The sequence below is a fragment of the Pinus tabuliformis genome, chromosome 1_1, assembly GCF_031772625.1.
Source record: "Pinus tabuliformis cultivar Carrire ecotype Pingquan chromosome 1_1, CPIR1, whole genome shotgun sequence".
NCBI classification, from domain to species: domain Eukaryota; kingdom Viridiplantae; phylum Streptophyta; class Pinopsida; order Pinales; family Pinaceae; genus Pinus; species Pinus tabuliformis.
In genome coordinates this window covers 833,725,320-833,749,366 of record NC_142297.1, presented here as the reverse complement: position 1 = coordinate 833,749,366, position 24,047 = coordinate 833,725,320, and the positions used below count along the sequence as shown (strand labels likewise).

At 39.0% G+C, this 24,047-nt stretch overlaps 1 protein-coding gene across 2 annotated transcripts in view; it reads right to left on the bottom strand.

Annotated features, from left to right (window-relative positions):
* Positions 1-24,047, bottom strand: part of LOC149216720 (putative U3 small nucleolar RNA-associated protein 11) — an 87,791-nt gene that overhangs the window by 43,682 nt on the left and 20,062 nt on the right. For both annotated transcript variants that reach the window (XM_089392828.1, XM_089392827.1), the window contains exon 7: positions 11,564-11,650. In XM_089392828.1, coding sequence (XP_089248954.1) covers positions 11,564-11,650 — 87 coding nt within the window. The remainder of the gene's footprint in view (positions 1-11,563; positions 11,651-24,047) is intronic.

Here is a 24,047-nt window from a genome sequence, read left to right as displayed (position 1 = left end):
GCACTTATGAAAGGAAGGGGCCACGGCTGATTGAGGACACTAAGCTATGCTCTTCCCTCCTGTTTGAGCTCACAAGGAGAGGAATAAGCCGAAAAGCTCCTAGGGTTGAGGGAACTCTAGACAATAGGACAAACAGTGAACCTTGCCTTTCATGGTAAGTAGTATCCTACCTATTGTCACTTATAGGACTTGACAAAGTATACCCCAGTTGGCATCCTACCCACAAGTTGAGCTTGTTTGGATTGCCACCCATCTAGCTAATGGGTGAGGAGACTTGAGATAGACTGTGATCCTTACCATTTATGGTAAGTGGTATGGTATCATGCTCAAGTGATGGGATGTAGGTGTTCTACCACTAACTCTCAAAGGTCATGATGGGAAGATCAGCGAACAATAGGATAGACTATGATACTTACCTTCCATGGTAAGTCGTATCGTGCCTATTGTTGGACAATGGGAAAGAGTGTGATCCTTACCTCTCATGGTAAGTGGTATCTTGCCTATTGTCGATCGGATATATAGGGTGGCAGATTAATCTCCCCAATTATTTGTGGATATACAGTGGTAGTTGCAGCTCCCCTATGATGATTCTTCTTCTTTAGATAGAGACATCATTGTTCAGTTGATGATCAAAGGTGAGACGATTTGACAAGAGATGCGATGAGCTGGATGTCTTGTTGATCTAGGCGAGATGAAGGTCATGGGACTTGAGCTGAAGACTAGTAGGGTTTGAGGATCTAATTGATCTCCCCTACTATCGGTTGTGGATTATTCTTCTTCTATCAAACGGGTCCAGATGCAATGATGATGCAGTTGCCTACCTTCTTATATTAGGACATGTCATCTAAAATGGGACTTATGATGCAGATGGAAATTCCTCACTAGCTGAGAGAGAGTGTTCAAATTTGGGCGGCTACGAGATGAACTTCCCAAAGGGAAACCCTACTGCCCCAAAGAGAATTTTGGTCAAAAGGAGTATTCAAACTATACAAAGGAAAATTATTATTATTTGATGTGAAAAATAATTAGGCAAAATATTTGATAAATATATTAAACACAAAATTAAATTCGAATTTAATATTTCCCTCTATGAATCAGCTTCAAAATTCAAATCGACTTGCCAAACTGTCATGACCCTTCATTCATGAAGTCAACTATATATTGGCTATAATCCTCTTCCATTGGTAGATGATTTTGGTGCTCTCTGAGTTCATTGACTAGTTTCTGAAAGGCTCGCACAAATACCTCGCAGAGGCTTGTTCTACCAAACAATGATCTGTTGTTCTTCTATGGCTCGCTATCTTTTTGTAATTCGCTATTTTACGAGGGTTGGCTTATGGTTCGATATTTTAGTGGTTCATATTGACTATCAGTGGATCGCATTTCTCTCAAGACCACAATTCATTGAGGCTCACAGGCTCGCAATTCTTAGAGGCACGCATTTGCTCGATCTTTATGTCTCACTTTGTTGAGAAATCTAATGCAACTAGATTAAGTGATTTCTCTTACTCTGATAAATGCTTGTGATGTATTTTTACTTAACTTAATTAGCTTCTTCTTTCACTTGATTATATTTAGTGTTCTTATCATCAAACAACTACAAAATCATAAAGAACAATGAGACAAGAGGACACAAGATATATGCAATCATCCAGGGCCAAAACCTCTCCTCTTGAGAGGAAACCCACAAGAATTCTTCTCTTCTTATAGAATTTCAAATTATGAATTCCAAGACCTATACCCTTGACCAAAACCCCTCCAAGACCAAGTCAAACTTCTCCTTTGAAAAACTTTCTTCTAGCAAACTAGCTTTCCAATAGTTGCAACTTCTACTTCAACCCCTTTATCAGCTCTGCAATTTCAGCTACTGCAAAAACCCTAATTTTTGCACGTGGGGGAGAATATGGTAATTTTACCCTTCCCTTTCCTTTGCTTGAGATTATTCCATCTCCTAGGAAATTAAGCTTTTGCAAAGGGACTTCTTTTTTACCCAAAACTCGGCTCCTTTTGATAGTTGCAATCTAAACTTGCTACAATATTAATGTGCCCTAAATCTCCTTCACACGTGTCAAGATGATGGCCCAAAAACAGTGCCCAAAACTCTATTTCTTCATTAGAATCCTCTTCTTCTTCACTAATTTAAGTCTTATTTTCATCACTTGATCGAACTTCTTGTGAACTGCTTGGATGGATCCCAAATGTGATCGACCTCCCTCTTATATATAGGCTTCTAGAGAGACTCATTAGGTCAACATGTCATCTTTAGGAGGTCACCTTCACTGATTGGTCAGCGGACTTGTTGCTTGCACGTTGACAAGGTCTTGGAGGGTCTTTGACTCTATTTTTTACTTAAAATAGATTTTCTTTTACAATATGTAGCATGCCCAAGAAGGTATTCCATACATGACAATGACTCAATTGACTTGTAGACTTAATGACAAGCCCTAGAAGCACTCAATGGGTGCTTGACCTACAAATCAAATAACCTTGAGCATGAAAGCCATGCTTCAAGAATAACCATAATAATTTTATTCTTCGCACATGCGACTGGAATCAAACTCAGTAAAGCCATATGTGGTCAAACCCAGTCAAACAGTCTACGTTCAAACTTGGTCAATTCTATGGACAAACTCAGTCAAATAGTCTATGATAAACACTTCACACGTGCGAATCAGTCAAAGTTGCAATGAAACTTGGTCAAACACTCAAACATGCAACCTCCAACAACAAAAGTGAATGATGAAGAAAGATGAGGGATGAACCCTAGAACATATTTCTCCTTCGCTGAAACTTCTCCACTAGAAAAGATTGAATGAGCTTGTTCTTTTGACATGTCTCCTCACACGCACGTCTATTTATATAGATATATAATGTTGAGTGGGTACCCATTAAGAAACCCCTCATCACAAGGAACTCCTTCACTTATTAAGCCTACATTACAACCCAACATTAGCCTAAAATTGTTTATTCCACTAGTGGGTGAAAAACCCCATTAAATAAACAAATCAACCCTGCTTATAAAAAATAGATCACTCCATCCCAAAGCAAGCATTGTGAGTGCTTAGGACCAATCTCTCCAACCCAGACACCAAGACTAATAAGAGAAAGACTACCCCATGCCATTCACCCCTAGAAGCACTCAATGGGTGCTTGACAATCAAATAACCTTGAGCATGAAACCCATGCTTCAAGAAAAACCATAATAGTTTTATTCTTCGCATGTGTGAGATCAAACTCAGTAAAGCCATGTGTGGTAAAACCCAGTGAAACAATCTGCGTTCAAACTTGGTCAAATCTGCGGACAAACTCAATCAAATAGTCTACGATAAATGCTTCACACGTGCAACTATGCGAATGAGTCAAAGTTGTTGTCAAACATGGTCAAACCCTCACAAATGCAACCTCCAACAACAAAAGTGAATGATGAAGAAAGATGAAGGATGAACCCTCAAACATATTTCCCCTTAGCTTAAACTACTCCAGTAGAAAAGATTGAATGAACTTGTTAGTTTGACATGTCTCCTCACATGCACGTCTATTTATATGGAGCTATAATGTTGATAGTGCCCATTAAGAAGCCACTCATCACAAGGAACTCCTTCACTTATTGAGCCTACATTACAACTAAACATTAGACTAAAATTGTTTATTCCACTAGTGGGTGAAAAACCCCATTAAATAAACAAAACAACCCTGCTTTATAAAAAATAAATCACTCCATCCCAAACCAGGAATTGTCAGTGCTTAGGACCAATCTCTCCAACCCAGAGACACCAAGACTAATAAGAGAAAGAGTACCTCAGGCCATTCACCCCTAGCCAGATCAGCACTAGCCAAAAGGTGAATGTATCATTACTCCTAGTCAATTCAGCATGACCTAATGGGAGAATGTTTACCTGATGTTGCAAACTACAAAAACATCAACACTCCCTCTCAATGAGAAAGACATTATGCATCACACCAAGCTTTCCCCTGAAGTATACAGACATCCCTCTAGATAAAGTCTTGGTGAGAATGTTCGCAATTTGCTCGTCTGTGGATATCTACTAGAACTTCACACCTCCCTTTTGTAGCATGTCTCGAATGAAGCGATAATTGATCTCAATCTGCTTCGACTTGTCATGAAATACTAGATACTCTGAAAGCTTGGCACGGCTTTGATTATCACAATGTATCAAGGTTGTCTCTAACACCCGATCAAATAGTCCTACAAGAAGCTTTTGAAGCCACATTGCTTCTTAACTTGCAAAACTGGCTATGATATACTCCACTTTTGTTGTATTGAGTGCAACAAAAGTCTACTTCCTGCTAAACCAAGATATCATAGTTGATCCCAAGTTGAAGCAACACCCCAAGGTGCTCTTTCTATCCATTACAATCCTAGCCCAATCAGAATCGGTGTATCCCTATAGCCTCACTTCACCACCTTAGACATATCTCAAACTATATCTAATTGTATCACGCAAGTACCTCACCGCATGCTTTGTTGCAACCCAATGTACATGCCTCGACTCAATCATAAACTAGCTCAGGGTGCTCACTGCAAAGCAAATATTTGACCTAGTGTTAACCAAGTACCTCAAGGATCCAATCAACTTCCTGTACATAAAGAGATCCACCAAATCCGAATCAAAAGCAAAAACATTCAACTTCTTTGCATTTTTCACCATAGGTTAGCCATAGAGTTGTAGTCTAACATACCAATATTCTCAAGATCTTAACTGTGTACTTCCCCTGCCCGAGGAAGATCTCACATGCCCACTACCACGCCTCCAATCCCAAGAAATAATGCATCAAGCCAAGATCTTCCATCTCGAAATCCAAAGCCAACTCCCTTTTGTACCCAACAATAAGCCTCTCTGCTCTAGTAAGGAACAGATCATCAACATACAACACCAAGGTCAAACGATCACCATCAACAACCTTGTAGTAACGATTAGGATCTGCATCACTCTTGGTGAAGCCCAAACTCATCAAGTATCCATCAAACCTGGAATACCATGCCCTTGGTGCCTGCTTGAGGAATCTGAAAGCTTGGAACTCCTTCCCATGAATCACAAAGCCCCGAGGTTGTTCTATGTACACTTCATCCTCAATCACACCATTGAGGAACATGGTCTTTACATCCATCTGATGTAAACCTCCAACCCACAACTGAAGCACAGGAAATAATAGTCTTGATGGAAGTGTGCCTAGTGATTGGAGCAAAAGCCTCCTCATAGTCCACTCCCTCTCTCTGGGAGAATCCTCTCACCACAAACCTTGCTTTATACTTCTCAATGTTGCCATCTCTTGCATGCTTGATCTTATATATGCATTTGGAAGTCACTATTGACTTCCCTATTGGTTTCAAAACTATCTCCCACACAACATTCTTCATGATGGACTGATAGTCCTCCATCATGGCATCCTTCCAAACTGGAAGGTTCGGAATCAATGATATGTCTCATCAATGCCATATAACTCGAGAACGCTTGTGGTCGTTTACTTTCCCTGAATATACCACTAGTAGTTGCATGCCTCTTTACATCTTGCAAAGTGCCACAAAGCCATGTCGACCTCTTCCTAGTCCCTGCAACATCTCTAGGTGGGTCCACTGGCTCTGTTGGCTCTATCATTCCTCTTGATAGTCTGAAGGATGAACAACTAGACTAGAGAGATCTGTACCCACATCCTTCAAAACCTCCTGCTCCTCACTATCAATCTCCATATAAGACTCTCAAGACCTCCCGAAGGCTACCTCCTCATCAAAAGTAACATCGTGACTAAGTTCAATCTAGCATTGTCATGTAATGTAGATCCTATGGGCCTTCAAAGTCTTCCTGTATCCCACAAAAGTACCCTTCTTCTTAGAAGGTTCTAACTTCTTCTCCTTGGGCACATGAATGTATACTAAACAAACAAAGATCCTCAAATGACTAACCTTTAGCTTCACTCCCGTGAATGCCTCCTCGGGAATCTTGGCCCAATATTTGGTGAGAACCCTTGTTTTGAACATATATTGTCGTGTTGGATGCCATTGCCCATAAGAACATGGGTAAATCATGATCATGAATCATTGCCTTGGCATCCTCCATAATGGACCTATTCTTCCTTTTTGCAACCCCATTCTGTTGAGGGTTGTAAGGAACTATCCATGCCCTCTTGATCCCTACCTCCTTGTTGAAATCATTGAAGTCTTTGGAAGCATACTCTCCTCCATTATCTGTCCTCAAAACATCGATCTTCTTCCTTGTCAAGTTCTCTACCTGAGCCTTGAACTCTGGAACCTGTTGAAGACTTCATCCTTGGTCTTCATGAAGTAGATCCATGTCTTCTGGGAGAAATCGTCTATGAATGTTACATAGTACAAGAAGCCACCCAAAGATGATATTGTCATCAGTTCGCATACATTTGAATGTACTAGATCCACGATCCCCTCAGACATACTATCACTTGTCGGAAAAGATCCCTTTGCATTCTTTCCATGTGCACAACCCCTGCAAACACCCTCAATGTTGGCAAAGGAACCTGTAACCATCTTCCTTCACTGTTGGCAAAGGAACCTGTAACCATCTTCCTTCAATGTTGGCAAAGGCAATGCAAGTGAGCAAATCTTCGATGCCATAACTCACATAAATAGATATTTTCATGTACCAATGCCGAGGTTGGACATCCTAACAATATGTACAGTGCTCCCTCTCGAACACCAATCACTCTTGCTGAGTCTATGCTCGAGTCCTTGGGCCATACAAGAACTTGACCATCTACAAATGCAACTATGTAACATCTGTCCTCCAACACTGAAATAAACAACACGTTCTTCTTCAATCCCAGTACAAACAATACATCTCACGTGTAGAGAATCTTCGGACTCTAGTTGAAACAATGTTGTCCCAACTCCTTTCACTACATACTTGGCATTATCTCCAAGTTCCACCTGCAATGTTGAATGCTTCTCTACCAAATCTGTGAGAGAATCTCGTGAACATGTCATGTGCCTAGAAGCACCATTGTCCATCAATCAAATATCACTATTGTCTATAACAATTCCTGAAAGAGCTGAGGCAATTACAAAGAAATATTATTTGTTAAGTCCATCTGCAATGTCATCAAGTTTAGATTCCTTTGTCTTCTTTTGTGGTAGATGCTCATCACCATCATCAACATCGGTTATTAAAGCATGTTGCTTTCCCATGCTTTTATTTTGAGGACACTAGGAGACATAGTGACCAAATGTATGACATTTGAAGCACCTGATCCTTGAAAGATACTTCTTCTTCTTATCATGAGTTGGAACCAATCTTTCACCTCTATTTTTCTTACCAAAGTTACTTCTTGCTTTTCCTTTCCTTGCATGAGCTGCAAAGCTTGGGTTTCTTCATCCAGAGGTATCTACAAATTGTTCTTAGTCAAAAACTTGGCCTCCTCTTGGACACAATCAATACATAGTTGATCAAACTTGGGCAGCTCAACCCGTGTACAAATACCCTATACAAATGGATTGCATGAAGAAAGAAATACACTAAGAGTCATTGTAACAAACTTTGCATCATCAATGGTATCTCCATTGGCCTTAAGTTGATCTGTCAATTGGGAGACTCATGAGACAAGTGACAATTGAATCTAATCTGGACATCGTGATACAATAAAGTTGATACCGCAAGGCTAATTTCCTACTGGTGTTCTTACCCTCAAACAATCCCACCAAGGCTTCATAAATTTCTTTCGCAATCTTCAGTTCAGAAACATGTGAAATCAAATGGTCCTTTATGGAATCTATCAAGATCCTCTTATCCATTGCTTCATTCTTCTTACACTTTTTGGTTCTGAGAAATTTTCCTTAACATAATTTTGAATCTCATTTTCATCCAAGACAAGGAGTATCCTAGTCTTCCAAGATCTAAAATTTGTACCACCATCCAACTTGTCTACTACTCTGACACTGGGTAGCATCCTAACAAGAGATTTGAAGTTTGTTCAAGCTATTGAATACTGAAATCTGAGGCTAAAATCAATAGTTGACCTTCAACAAAGCTCTGATACCATGTTGAAACTCTATGACATATGCAATAGAGGACAAATTTGTTTTCTGATAATTACTTCCTAATAACTTTCAAACAGTGTTTCTCATGCACAATAGATACAATTTTTACCTTGGGAAACCCAATCCAAGAGAAAACCCAACAATGTTTTCTTGAGGAAAATTTATCTTTTTCAGCAAGGTTTATAAATCAAAATTTGTCTAGAAATTTGTGCCAATATTACAAGTCAAATCACTAGTCAAGCTTGGTCAAAATGTTGCTAATCAACATTGGTCAAACTAGTCAAAAGGTCAACTCAAAAACCTGTGATCAACTCCCTGCAATCAACCCTTCACACGTGCGGCTTCAATCAAACTGGGTCAAAGTCTATGGTCAAACGCAGTGAAACTATATGCCATCAGACTCGATCAAATAGTTTGAGATCAATGCTTCACACGTGCTTTGTACAGATCAGTCAAAGTTGCGGTCCAACTTAGCCAAAACCTGGCACGTGAGGTCTCCAAGAGCAAAAATGAATGATGGAAAAAGATGAGGGATGAACCCTGGAACATATTTATCTTTGAATGAAACTTCTCCACTAGAAAAGACTGAATGACTTTTCTATGTTGATGAGTGCCTCATCACATGCACGTCTATTTATATAGAGCATTAATGTTGAGTGGAGAACCATTAAGAAGCAGCCCCTCATCACAAGGAACCCTTTCACTTATTGGCCCTACACTACAACTCAACGTTAGACTAAAATTTTATAAACAAATCAACTGTGCTCTATAAAAAAAAGTTCACTCCTTCCTGAAGCAAGGAATGTGAGTACCGAGGTCCAATCTCCCCACGCAAACACCAAGTCTAATGGGAGAAAGGTTGCCCCAGGCCATTCACCCCTGGCCAAATCAACATGGCCACATGTGTGAATGTATCTTTCTCCCCTAATCAAATCAACATGACCACATGGGAGAATGTATCACTGATGATGCAAACTACAGAAACATCAACAGAATTTAGTATGACTTGACTAGGAATGGAGAGTTTATGTTTTGGAGAGTAAATATTGGAGGTTGAAGGGGTTGGCTCACTCCCCCTAGTAAGCATTCATTCCAACTTCATCCATAATTTCTCTTGCCCTAGTTGTTTACTGTAGGGTAAAACCCTAGTTTGGTTTTAGCTTCAACTTGGGGGTTTCTTGAGGGTTTCATGTGCCATAGCCTTCTTGAAATACATTGTAGAAAACCCTTTCTTGGCATTTTGGCCTTAGGTCATCCCAACTCACAACTCATCAACCAACCCCTAAGTCTTATATTGCCCCATTTTGCCCTCTATAAGGAAAGCAATTTGCCTCCTCTTCATAGTTGGAGCCTTGAACCTAGATTGTGCCTTTACCTTAGAAGCCTTTTAGTCACCTTACACCTTTAAACCTAGAATATCTATTAGGTGACCTAGATACCAAGACTCCTCCCATTATTTAAAGTCCATAAACATCAAGGGTAGTAGTTGTGGTGACATTCAGCTACTACTACGGCATTGTTATCGCTTGGTCTACTGGAGACCTTGTAGGGTACCTTTCTCCAAGGGCGCCTAGATTTTGCAACAATATATCCTTTCACTTAAATTTTTAACATTACCATTAATTGATTCAGGATGTTTGAGAGTGGTTTCGACCTCATTGGATTTCACATGGAGAAAGTAGAATTTTCAATCCCACTCAAAATCCAACAAACTTAGCAATTTTCAGGATTTCAAGATTGGGGGGATTACAACGTTTACATTGGAGTTTGTCATGTATGAGGGTATGGAACTAGCATTTAATTAAGAGGACCAAGCCCTTTACGTACCGCGATGTTGGCAGCATTGAGTTTTGAACTCCTCTATCATGACCCTAGTAAAAATGCACCCATCACTCAAATAGTATCTCGATTTGATATGTTAAGCTTTTTCTATCTTATTTTAATGCTTAGAGGGAGATATTGATGATGAGGATCCCAATATATGCAACGATTTTGATGATAGATAGTACTAGTTATTTTTTGTTGCATGATTTTTGTTGAACTATACAAGCCATTTATGGCCTATTTGTTTATGTATTTTTGGTTCGGAGATGGATTGCATTTGCACTCAACACTATTTTGGTTATATGGATTAGTGTTGTTAATTTATTAGATGAATTACTAAAAATAAGGCCACTGAAAACTAAAACCAAATTTACTTTCACCAAGATACAAAGTTTTTTAACTTTCAATAAGTAGTGGAAAAACACTAGAGATAAAAACACATGCACACAAAATTGACATGCTTGTTTTACCTAGGAAACCCAAAAGGGAAAACCTGCTTTCTTTGTTTGTTGTGGTATTTTACTTATTGTTTTTGAGCAAATGGATGTATTACAATTCACGTTGCTACTGCAACTAGAAACTTGTCTCTCAGAAAGTGCTAGCCTTCTCCTCGCTAATTTCAAGTTCTACAATCGATCTCGGCTAACCTTGATCATTGCTTGATCTTGGTCCTGGACACAATTGTTCCCCTCCTGAATAGCCTTGACCTACTTTGTGAACCTTGATCTCCTTAGTGTTGAGAAACCAGGTACTAGTAGATAATGATTGACTTCTCTTAACTTGATAATTATGTGTGAACGTGTGTTGGCTTCTTATTACTTATATTATGTTTTCTTCATCAAGCAATTAACAAATATACAAAACATGAAAATCACAAGGAGACAAAGAACACAAGAAGTTAGGCTCCAAGCTAGGGAAAAACCCCACAAAGGGGGAAAAACAAACAATCCTTTCTTATAGAATCAAATAAAAATGAGATATCCAAGACCAAGACCAAGAATAAGAATCCAAATCAGCCCTCCTCCAAGTCACCTCCAACAAGTCAAAGTCAACAAAAATCAACGCTGGTCCTCTATGTCATGTTTTGGGGAGGCCATCGTGTCACGTGTCAAATACTCGTATTTTCATATCCTCCGTATCTCATGTCCTCATGTCAAGTGACTTAGGTTGTGATGCATGCAAAAACATCCCATAAAAAAGAAAAAGAAAACGAAATTTGTTTTGCATTTTCTTATTTTATATTTTTTAAGGCTTGCCAATATTTTTCCCATATTTCCTTGATATTTTCCCCTTTTCCTGATATCCCAAGTTTATGCCCCTCACCAAAATTTTGCTAATACTGATATATATGCAAAACTAAAGAGTACACACATCAAAATATTTGACAAAAAATAAAATTAATAAAAAGAACACTGATTTGATGAGAAAACTAAGAATAATAGTTTAAGGTAATCAATAATACTAAGATACATCATTCATCTGTGTTGACACTCAAGCATGTATAAGACATATTTAAACTGAACCCATTATTAAACATTGATGAATTAATTAAATATGTTTCAACTATTTAATGGTTTTACATGCCAATTTTAACTAGGAAAGGAAAACATATAGGATTTGGAAATACAGCCTTGTAATCATCATCGACTCAAGTAATAACATCCTATCTTTCCAACTAATAATCTAGGAAATGGAAGTGGAAGTAAAGCTCACTTTTTTATACGCTTTGGCAATTGAGCAGGAATAATTGCCTTCTCTTTTTTTGATAAGATTAGTTGTTCCAGTTCTTTTGCCTCCTCCCTTGAATCCAAAAACAGCAAAAAAGATAAATTATATGTATCAAGCATACAATAGAGTCTAAAAAATACTATATGCCCACATAAACTACTTGGATATATCACTTGTAAAACCTTTCTCAATTATTAGAAAGATAAAGAAATTTTATCAACAAAAGATCAAAACAGGAACGACTAAAAGAACGCCTCAAGCAACAAAAGCAAAAGTTTTTTTTCTTCTTTATCCCCTTCATCATCTATTTCTTTCAGTTTCAACTGTTTAGGGTTTTCCTATAATAGTGTACATGAATAAGGGAAAGACCAACCAATTACTAACCTAACTTGCAAATCAAGTAGAAGATAATGCATATACAAAACCAAATAAAATCAAGTAAAAAATAATTTAGACACAAAATCTAAGTTTTCTCAACATTTTGGGAAAAAAAAACTTAAAACCAAATTTTTAAATTGTAGAGCAAAATGTATATCTTAGCTCCTTACGCCTTGTTATCCGTGCAAGAAGTGACTGGTGAACAGGAGCTAAAGAAATAGAGTGACTTCAAAAAAATTAGGGAATATAGGATGGACAACTATAGGTTTGAACTTAACCCACGAGAGGTAACTCAATTGGCGATCGTCGTGATAATAAAGAAATAGAGTGACTTCAAAAAAATTAGGGAATATAGGATAGGACAACTATAGGTTTGAACTTAACCCACGAGAGGTAACTCAATTGGCGATCGTCGTGATAATAAAGTCCTATGTACCAAGAGATTTGAGGTTCAAATCCCCCCTCCCCCCCCAATTTACCCATGTCTGCCGAAGGGGCATACATAGGCACTCAGAGATTATAGTGGTAGCAGCCAAAATCGACTCCAAGTCACATGAGTACAAAATTGGTCCAGTTGCCAATTCATCTAGTCATTTAAAACGAGAGAGAGGGGGGTTTAAACTTGTAACATCCTCACTACAAGGAAAGTAACTTGTCCAACTGTACTACAACTTCGTTGATAACCTGTAGGAACTATAATTTTTTTCATCTGTAGCAAATTTTTTTCCTTTGTAACTTTTGTACTTGGTGATTTAATATTATCTTCACCAATTTCTAATGGAAAACAAAAAAATAATCTGTATTTAATACCCCTCCTCCTTACTTCAAATTGGCCCTTTTAAAACCTTGAATTCAACCCTGGGAACTTCTACTTAACTAACTTTAAAGAGTACCTACATATATCTTTTTATAATATTGAAGTTAAAAGCCTAAGATTTGAAAACAACTTCTGATTTCCTTTTCTAACATATACCACTTATGCACTTCTTATGTACACTTGATCTCAAATCACCCTTTAACAGTCACTTATAGAAGATTCAGAATATTGACTAGGGAAGCATGTTAATGAACTCTTTGCTCTTCTAATAAGAGAATTCGCATGTCATTTGTTGTGACACAAAACCATGATATGGCTGCTGAGGTTTTAACTCACTACAACCATTTGGGGATAAATGACACTTGGAATGGTTAAGCTTGCTCCTATCGAGTATTTGCACACTGAAATACGTGTATCTGGTTTTTTTTTCTTTTCAACATGCAACTTCTATATGGTTATGACAATGGCGGCTCAAATGACAGCTGGAATGGGATTTGCAGTTTGATTTGTTTAGTAAATTTGACATATTGATCTTGTGAAAGGTCATGATGGTCAACAGTGTGCCTATTCTTCAAAACTTGGCTCAATTGACCCCAATCTCAACTACAGTGTACTATTAGGCATAGGAATCATTTAACACACTGCAGCCACAATCATGACCTGTCTCCTTGCGATGGTATTTTCTGCAATATCATTGCTTAGTGGCAGGTGGTTAATCCAATAGTGGTGGGCCTGTATCTAAATAATATTCGACAAGTTACTTCCAATAAGGCCTTCTCTAACTTGTCCAGCTGTCACAAATCAGATCAGTTGTTATAGGGGTTAGGCAGATCATAGTAGGACTCTCTCTTTTCTTTTTCCTTTTTTTGGAGGGGGAGGGGGAGGGGGAGGGGAGGAATAAATTTTTTGCAGCATGGTAGTCACTCTTCAACGAATAGTCTGGGACTCAATTTTTTCTCTTAATTATCATTTTCAATTTTCAGATTTCTAGTTTTATCCGATTTTGCAGTGGACCAATATTTCCTTTGATGGGAATCCAAACTGTAAATGGTCAAAAGCCAGTTGCAGTTGAGGACCTGTGAAAATCAAAGAAACACTTGACAGATAAAAATCCAAAATATTTGGAATATAAAAAATAAAAAACCATTTAGGATAAAATTGTGTCTAAATGTATAAGATATTGAGAAACCTGTTTAGGATAAAATAATATATATTCAATAAATGTATGAAAAAATGATATGATGATTGTACAATGAAGGTCTCATTATAAATACATAGGTGGGGGTGCCCATTCCATTAAAAGTAATGTCCTTTAGTTGAGACATGCCTTTTCACTAGGATGTGTCTCTTCACTAATTATTATTATTATTATTATATACTCATATTTATTAGATTGTGGCACCATCTATGAGGGGTGACCCACTTAATTCATGCAATAAATGTTTATGACATGGCATGACTTGTGAAATATATTGGAGCCCCCTTTTATGAAATTAAGTGACATATTGTAAAGAGACCAATTTATGTGCATGGACATTTCATTTGGCCAGTGTTCAATACATATGAATTTCGACATGGAACTCCCCCTAAATGTTTGCATTTTTTGAAGCTGCCTACACTTCCACCAGCCATATCTCACCACGAAAGCATCTCTTGAAATTGAAAGAGATCAGGGTTGATGCCAAATGCCAAGGATGGCACTACTTGTCACTTCTGAACCCTGGCATTTACTTGAAGGAAGAGTCAATACATGTGTTGTTGTTCATCGTAATTACTTCTAATATAAAGTTGTCACAAAGATGACATTGAACCCCTTTGACTTGAGGATACACCATATGCGATGAGCCATCATCATGTGAGATGTGTACACGCATCACCAAAGACATGGATCTAGTCTTAATACAAGTCAGCCAACACACGAATAAACTGTTGCGTGATTATTAGTCTTTGATGAAGCCATTCTTCTTATGTTTCATGGAGATCATGGAGGCATCTATCAAAGTCAAAGTAGCTACATATAGGAGGTTATTACATTTCTTGCTATTTCTGGGTATTGTTGTAACTAACTCCACTTTTCTATTGTTGTTCACCTACTTATCGGAGTTAGTTAAATATGAGATTCATTGAGAGTTGTTTCATAAATTATTTTATTGTAACCCACCAGAGGAATCTTTGGATCTCAGCAAATTCTTATCTATTTTGGGCAAGAAGTTCATTGGAGATGATTAGTTTATCATTAGTCCTAGGAAAACGAATGGATCTCAGGAAACAATTCATTGTTTATTGTATGCAGGAGTTAAAGCTCAAATCTACATATGGATCTACTCACTCCATTTGCAATTTGGATTGGATTTTCCAGATTAATCGAAGAACTTGTGAGCAAGCTAGCTCCAAGCTTTGGAGAACAAGTTGTCCTATATATGTAAGTGTTGGTTTTGTTTATGTTAATTTCTATATTGTGAATGCATGTTCTAGGGCACCATTTTGAGATTATATTTTGTAGGACTATGAATGACAAAGGCAATAATAGGCCATAAATGAGCACAATGCTACAATGGAAAGCATTGGCTAAAGTTTAGGTTTCTTCCCTCTCCCTTATATTCCTTGTGTCATCTACTTCCAAGATCACAACATTACACATTCTACATCATTTGATTAGGTGACTATAGATAGGATTGGGCAAGGGGCCACCTCATTGTTGCCTTGAGATGTGGATCTAAATAGACCCTCTCCCTCATATTCCTTGTGTCATCTACTTCCAAGATCACGACACTACACATTCTACATCATTTGATTAGGTGTGTCTATAAATAGGATTGGTTAAGGGGCCACCTCATTGTTGCTTTGAGACGTGGATCTAAATAGACCCTCTCCCTTGTAACCTTGTAAGATTTAATCATTAAAACTTAGGGGTACATTAATTCACATCACTTGATAGTTTGTTGATATTTCCTCCAAGTGTCGCTTTTTCCTAGATTTGTGGCATGCGCGTCATATGGTTGCCTAAACCCTTGAATTTCCCTCTTGAAATTGCCTAAAAGACTCCCTATCCAAATAGACAAGGCCCTAGATTCCCTTTCACTCATCACACCAAAACCATTTCATCTTAGCATTCATTTTTTTATAATTGCTATTTTGTCTTCACTCTCACTTCTATTTTGTCTTCACTCTCACTCATAACCACACAAAGTGCAACTAGTAACCAATAGGGGAACCCCCTTGGCTGGGACTATTTTCCTCTATCTAAAGTGCATCAGACTGTTGGTGAGATAATTGTGGCCAACTGCTTGAGCTCCACAAGCCTAGTCCCCTATTTTACGGAGTTTAAGCCAAAGGTGTTGATTTGTGTGGTAACAACTATCCCTTCCCTATTTTTGGATGAGGACGATTTTTCCTTGAAAGCGTGTGTCCACATATTGTGACATGATCCACCATGGATTGATGAAGGACATACCCACTCCAATTATATAATATTTATTTGACTTGTCATCAAGTTAGCTAACAAAAATTGAATTTTTTTATTATACCAGAGAAAAGACTCCCTTCATAAAAAAGAGCTTTCACTCCATTTGTAAGGGTTGTTGAGACTTTGAGGGATTGAGGAGCTCTCTCCTTGAACTTCATTTGTACATCATATTATTGGAGCTTAGATGGAGGATTGGAAGTACAATATCATTTTATGTGAGGCTTTCATTGTTCACTTTATTTCACTTGAAGCACGCTCCAAATGGCCTTGTGATGACCTAAGCTTCATTTGAATAGATTAATATTGTGGTTGTGTTAATCTTTCATCGAATAAATCCAATTTTTGATAGATTAACATAACCTCACTTTCGTGACAATGCTGAAGCATAGCACCTTTACCCTTCCAAGGTAATTTTCTGATACAAATATCAAGCTAAGGCTGGTTTGTGGCATGCATAACAGCCCCTATTTCATTACATTTTCAGCACTTGTCCTCCTTGATTGATACATACTTGATTCCATTTGACCAAGGTGTGATTAGGCACTTGATCTTGGGTTTTACCCGTTCATCTTCCTTCTCACGCCATTCATCATTCCACATATAATACCTCAATTTGTTTGGTTTAGGCTTAGTGTCCACTATATTACCATATGCTTCCACTCTACAACCTTCTCAATCATATCCTTAAGAAAGCCCCCCACGAGCTGGAGAAGAGCCAACCCAAAGTGAGATGAATAGCTACTATGGTGACAATGGGTAGACTTCCTAGGTGGCACAAGATCAGCCCCTTGATGCTTGCGACTTTACATCATATCGGGGAGATAGATTTTGTTGTAACAAGGCCCACATTGTATTGTTGGACTCCTTCACATCTAATATATAAAGAGAAGACAAACAAATTCCATCATCATCATCATTCTACTCTTCCATTTGTACTTGCCTTCTCAGTGTGATTTACTAGGGTTCATAAGGAAACCCTAGGAGAAGCCATGGAAGGGAAACAAAATGTCTTGGTTTTAAATTTTGTCTTGTTACTAGGGTTTGTTCTTGTGGAGGAGAATTTAGATATTATCACTCATTCACTTTCATGTTGAGAATTGAGATGTGACTTAGAGAAGAGTGCACACTAGTTCTCTCTCTCTCTCTCTCTCTCTCTCTCTCTCTCTCTCTCTTTTCGTTTGTATTCTCTCTCTAGGTTGATAGGGTTCCTTTTCTTCTAAGATAAGATAATTTTATTTTATTTTTTTAACCACATGGTGAATCGGTAACTATCAAGTTTAATCCACGGGAGACCCAGGATCAAACCTCATAGCTGCCACTATAACACCAAGAGCATAACCAACCACCTGCAAGTCGGGTATGCTAAGATCCTATGATTTTAGCAAGAGCAGACCCGCGGGAGGGGGGGTCCGCCCCTCTAGCCGCCACCACAGCAGGTCACTGTACTCAATGAGATTTGAACTTTGGTCCCTCGGGCTTCGCCCGTTTGACTTACCGTTAAACCACACATCACTGTACAAGATAAGATAATTTTATTAATGTCCAATGAATGACACAAAAGTAGGTCAATGGGACTAAAGCATACATCTAGTATGAGTACAATGCGGGAGTGCAACCGCAACTCCTAGAAAATGGCAAAGCTAAATCTAGGATAAAATGAAGTAAAGAAGGATACACCAATAGGACAACCTCTTAAACATGTATATAATTGGATCAAAGGCCCTCGATGAGGTAGAAGACTAAATGGAAAAGTCCAAGGCTCGAGGTCAATGATGTCAAGAATGATCAAGTCTAATAGCTGACAACAAGGGGGGTGACAGTGGTCCTGGCTCGTTATCGTAGTCCTCTGGATCCAACGAGGTGTTTGGTTGCATGATCCTAGGGGAATGTAGGGGCAAGGGATGCTCCTCGCATCTACGGATGAAGGAAAGAAGCTTTGGATAAGTCTCTAGCTACTAAGCGGGGGGGATGGGGAGTACTCCATCAGGGGGGCACCCTACTCATGACTCATCTGGAAATAATCCCTCTGATGCTCTAGGTGTGAGAGAATTGATGTGTTGCTCAGCACCTCCACAACGGTCTCAAGGATACTGGTTGCCACCCAAGGGAGGGGGAAGTTGATGGGAGAGCCAAGATCTCATTATTCTACTATCTAAGATACTTTGGAACTCAACTCATCGCTTCTTGCTCCAATCAGTCGAATCAACCTAAAATATGATGCAATCATACAAATCTTCCCTTGATGAGGCAGGGTATGTAAGATCGAAGATCCATGTGTAAATATCACCCTCATGAAGAGGGCTAGGCATCTCTAGAGAGGAGATTGAAAGATGGTAGAGAGGAATCCTCTTGAATCTCTATAAAGGCAGTGGTAGTGGCCTCTAATCTTGTAGTATAGGTATTTCTCTATATTCGGTTTCTGAAGGTGACACACCTGGCAGATCCTATCAAATCTTAGTATGGTGGTTAGTCTCCACTCGAAGTCGATAAGAACCAACCTGAAGCTAGCCCAAAGGGATCCTAGGTGAGTGCATCCAATGCTTGCGCTTGTATGGAGGGTGGACAATGATGTCATCCTCTAACTCCAAAAAATGCTCAAGACAAAAGGACATCTTCGAGCCTAAGCCAATCGGGGGGGAGTCAAGATGACCTGAATGTACAATCTATAGATATCCTCTGTGATGGGCTAACTCAATACCTATATGGACTGCATGAGATGGCTAGGTGTAGCAAGAGGCAATCTAAAGGGGGAAAGACGCTCTTGGGAGACGATTGGTATTTGGTGAAGTCAAGAAGCATCTAATAACCAACCTCGCATCTGGCCTAAGGGGTGAGCCAAACTGAAGGCCTTTGAATAACAAAATCCAAGGTAGGGGTATCAGTCAGTCTTTACTGTTGAATCTTTGAAAGTCTAACTCTATGAAGGGTGGAAACCAGCCAAAATATGACATCAAGGAAGAAGGGATGGGCACCAAACTCACCCTGAATAATGGGTTGTGAGACTGTACGTTTGCGTCAAATGATGCGCCTAAGAAGCAAGATATGAACTCTCTCCATTTGGGTTCAGTCTAACTATACCAAGCTTAGCCCCCAAATCTCGTAGCCATAGAGGACCATAGGTCCAATAATTGCATCCATGAGGTAGAGTTCGGATGAGATGTCCTAACACTGAATCTATAAGCATTGTCTCTCAATAAGGGAAGGGGAACCATACCCTTTGCTAAGTCGAGCCTAGATGGCACGCTACATACCAAAACAAGGTCTCAAGGAATTCCACCTGAAAGCCATCCTCATCTGTTGCTTTGTTGGGGCTCATAGCTTTGATTGCTCTCTTAATATCCCACTTAGAGAAAAGATGACATGACAATGGGGGAGAGGGAATATGTTTTGGGGGTTGTCTGAAGATGTCATAAAGGAAAGTGGTATGGGAGAACATAGACTAAGGGTCAAGGTCACATGGGGTATGATGGTGTTTAGTAAAGAAAGCATGTAATAATGATTTTAGAGTATCTTGAAAGTCTAAGGTTTATCCGTTAGTAGTTTGAGAATAAGGTTTCATGACAAAAGCTTAGGGCATAAGAAGAAAAGAGGACATCTTGCTCGAGACAATGTGTCGAAGGGATTCTTGCATGTTGTAGTTCTTTTGTTGAGTTAGGTCTTTAATTGTTTTTATAAACTAGGGTTTTGGAGAACTATTGGGTATGTATTATGCTTGAGAAAGAGCCATGGTATATACTTGAGCATATTAGTGAAGTTTTCAACTACCTAAAACTTACGCAATGTAATTTACAGCTATATAAAGTCTTAATAATTTGACATAAGTAAAATGGAAATTTGTTAAGTGATTTCACTTCATAATTGAAGAAGCTAAGCGTTGTTTTGCCCCTGCTATACCCATTGTTTTACTTCCATAAAAGTGAATTTTTCAGATGTGGTTTATGTGGGATAAGACGCCCTAGAGGGCCAAAACTCATCTAAATAATTTGTTATCTTTTCTCCTAAGATTGCCTAAAAGACTAGGTTGTTAGAAAGAGAAATATTGTACTCTTCCTATCGTTATTTTATGATGAAATATTGTACCCTTTCCATGGTTGTTTTATATTTCATCAAAACCAAAAGGATGAAAATTCAAAAGGTTTAGATTTGTGAAACGGCTAATCAACATTGGGAAGTATCTATATTTTGCATTAAAACTCAATTCGCAAAAGTTTCAAAATGGGATAAGAACTTCTTGTGGTTCAGATCACTCCAACATAAGAGGGCGCTTGTATTTCAATTGTTGATTACCTTAGAGAGGTTCTTGACTTTGATGAAGTTGTGGGAATTCCAAATTTATAACCCTCGGTTTCTTGTGGAAAGACCTTAGCCCTTGGAAGTGTCAATTCTACTTCATATAAGACTAATTTTGTGCAAATGAGACTTGTTTGAGATGTGTAAGGTGACTCTCGATCTTAAAAAACGTGACAAGTTGGATGCATCTTCTAATTTTGATCCATGGAAGCTAAAGCTTCAAATTTTGAAGGAGGAGGAGGATCCTTGGGAGCATCTTGAAATGGAAATTCCAAAACCTACCAACAAGTTAATTTTCTTTACCCCAACAACCTAGCCAATTACTACCCAGTGGATTTTACTTCATGATTGAATAAGCCAAGCGTTGTTTTTCCCCTACTATATCCATTGCTTTACTTCTATAAAAGTGAATTTTTCAGATGTGGTTTATGTGGGATAAGACACCCTAGAGGGCCAAAACTCGTCTAAATAGTTTGTTATCTTTTCTCCTTAGATTACCTAAAAGACTAGGTTGTTTGACAGAGAAATATTGTACTATTTCTAATGTTATTTTATAATGTAATATTGTACCCTTTCCATGGTGGTTTTATATTTCATCAAAACCAAAAGGATGAAAATTCAAAAGGTTTAGATTTGTGAAACAGCTAGTCAACATTGTGAAGTATTTATGTTTTGCATTAAAACTCAATTCGCAAAAATTTCAAAATGGGATAAGAGATTGTTGTGGTTGAGATCACTCCAAAGTAAGAGGGAGCTTGTATTTCAATTGGTGATTACCTCAGAGAGGTTCTTGACCATGTTGAAGTTGGGGACTTCTAATTTGATAACCCTCGGTTGCTTGTGGAAAGCAACTTAACCCTTGGAAGTGTCAATTCTACTTCATATACCACTAATTTTGTGCAATTGAGACTTGTTTGAGATGTGTAAGGTGACTCTCAATCTTAAAGAACGTGACAAGTTGGATACAACCTCTAATTTTGATCCATGGAAGCTAAAGCTTCAAATTTCTATGGAGGAGGAGGATCTTTGGAAGCATCTTGAAAAGGAAATTCCAAAATCTACCATAATCTAATTTTCTTAACCTCGACAACCTAGCCAAATACTACCCAACAAATTCATTGTTGTAGCAATTTATTATTATGCAAGTCAACTAAATAAAAGACAACTAAAGTTTATGGTCGAGCTACGAGATGATGGCAAGTACACATCTAGGGGGTTGGTATTGTCAGCTTTGAGGGGGAGTCCAAGAGTCCTCTCCATCTCAGAGATGTCCTCTATGTTTCAAGACTGAAGAAGAACCTTGTTTCTATAGCTACCCTTGAGGACAAGGGATATGATGTCATCTTCAGCAAAAGTAAGGCTTACCTCAACCACTTATCTTCTGGAGCAGTGAAGCAGATAGGTGTAAGGGTGAATAACTTTTACAGATTGCAGGTTGAGACATGCGTAGCCTTGAGCAGCAAGGCAGGTGGTGAGCAAAGTAGAGATGTCGAAGAACTTTGGCACGGGCGCATGGGACATTTGCATCATGGGGCGTTGAAGGTTCTTCAACGAATCTCCATAGGATTACCAGTATATAGTTTTGATCAACATGATGTGTGTAAGGGATGCACACTTGGCAAGTATGCCAAGACTTCTTTTTAGGGCCAAGACAACAAAGCCAAAGGGATTTTGGAGTTGGTGAATTTAGATGTATGTGAACCCTTCTCTTCTCTGTCTCTAATGAGACACAAGATTATGTTACTTTCATTGATGATTTTTCTCAATAAACTTGAATATTTTTCACGAAGAAAAAAGATAAGGTCTTAAAGAAGTTCGTGGAGTTTAAGGCCTTGGTAGAAAACCAAATCATAAAGAAGATCAAGGCAATGGAGTGACAATGGTGGAGAATATGTCTTCAATATCTTCAAAGAGTTGTGTGTGAAAGAGGGCATTAGGAGAGAGTTGATAGCACCCCATAAGCCTCAGCAAAATGGGGTGGTTGAGAGGAAGAACTATGATATTGTTGGAGCGGCCAAAGCCCTGTTGCATGATCAGGGATTGCCTATGTTCTTGTGGGCGGAGGCATGCAACACTACATTATTTCTGCAAAATAAAAGTCCACACAGGGTTCTTGGCCAAGTTACACCACAGGAGGCTTTCACAAGCAAGAAGCCTGATGTTTCACATTTTTGTATCTTTGGCACAAAATTTTATTGCCATGTATCCAAACATAGCAGGAAGAAGTTGGAGCCCATAGCAGAGAAGGGTATTTTCGTGGGATACAGTGAGACAGCACAGGCATACCGAGTGTATCTACCAGGACTCAAAAAGAGAGCTTTCAGGGAGTCCTTAAAGCGAGAGCAGGTTGGAGTATCTAAGATGGAGGAGCTACTCGCAGTCGCTCCCAAGGAAGAGCCTCAGCGAGGATCACAGATTCAGTCTCATCCAGTTGGCAACAAGCCTGCACAACAGGATGTGGAGCAAGAAGATGAGGAGAAGAGACCAAGACGAGTGCAAGCAACTACTCAATTAGGGACTCCTAGCACAAGGAGGTAGAAAGCCAAGTGGGCCAAGAAGTTGATTCAGAAGGCACGGAAGCATGTTGAAGCGCCTAGCACCATGTTCAGGCAGAGCAGGTAGCCATAGAGGTACACAGGATATATGGCACTAATGACATAGGTGGTGGTCAATGAGCCTTCTAGTTATAAGGAGGCAACTTCTCAGCAAGTTTGGCAGGATGCCATGGTGGAGGAATATTCCTCCATCATGAAGAACAATATCTAGGAGACTATGCCACGAACTGAGGGGCAAATTAGTCGTAGGCTCACACTGGGTGTACAAAGTGAAGCATGGAGCAGATGGGAGTGTGGAGAAGTACAAGGCCAGGTTTGTGGCCAAGGGCTTCTCACGGATTGAGGGCATAGACACAATATTCATCCATCAAAACTATTCTAGCACTTGCAACATAGATGGAGTGGAAGATCCACCTAATGGACGTGAAGATAACATTTCTCAATGGAGTGGTTGAGGAGGATATTTATATGGAGCGGGGTTTGAGCAGTTCAGCAGAGACACATGTGTGCAGGCTAAAGAGCTTTATGTGCTCAAGCAAGATCCAAGAACATGGTACACTCTTATTGACAGCTACCTTCAAGGATTGGGCTTCACTAACAGTGAGGCGAATACCAAACTATACTGCATCATGGTTGGAGGGCTTCCGCTCATTCTAGTGCTCTATGTTGACGACCTTATATTGATTGGAGTAGATAGCTTGATCCAAGAGGGAAAGGAGGGCCTTGCAAGGGAGTTTGAGATGAAGGATATGGGGCTTATGCACTATTTCCTTGGCTTGGAGGTTTGGCAGGGTAATGGTGATATTTTCATGGAACAGGGGAAGTATATTACAGAGATTCTCTGAAGATTTCATATGCAAGATTGTAGGCCCATGGTCACACCTCTAATGAGGAAGGTGGATGCTAGTAGAGTAGAGTGAGTGTATGCTACAGTATATAGGCAGCTCATCGAGTCATTAACGT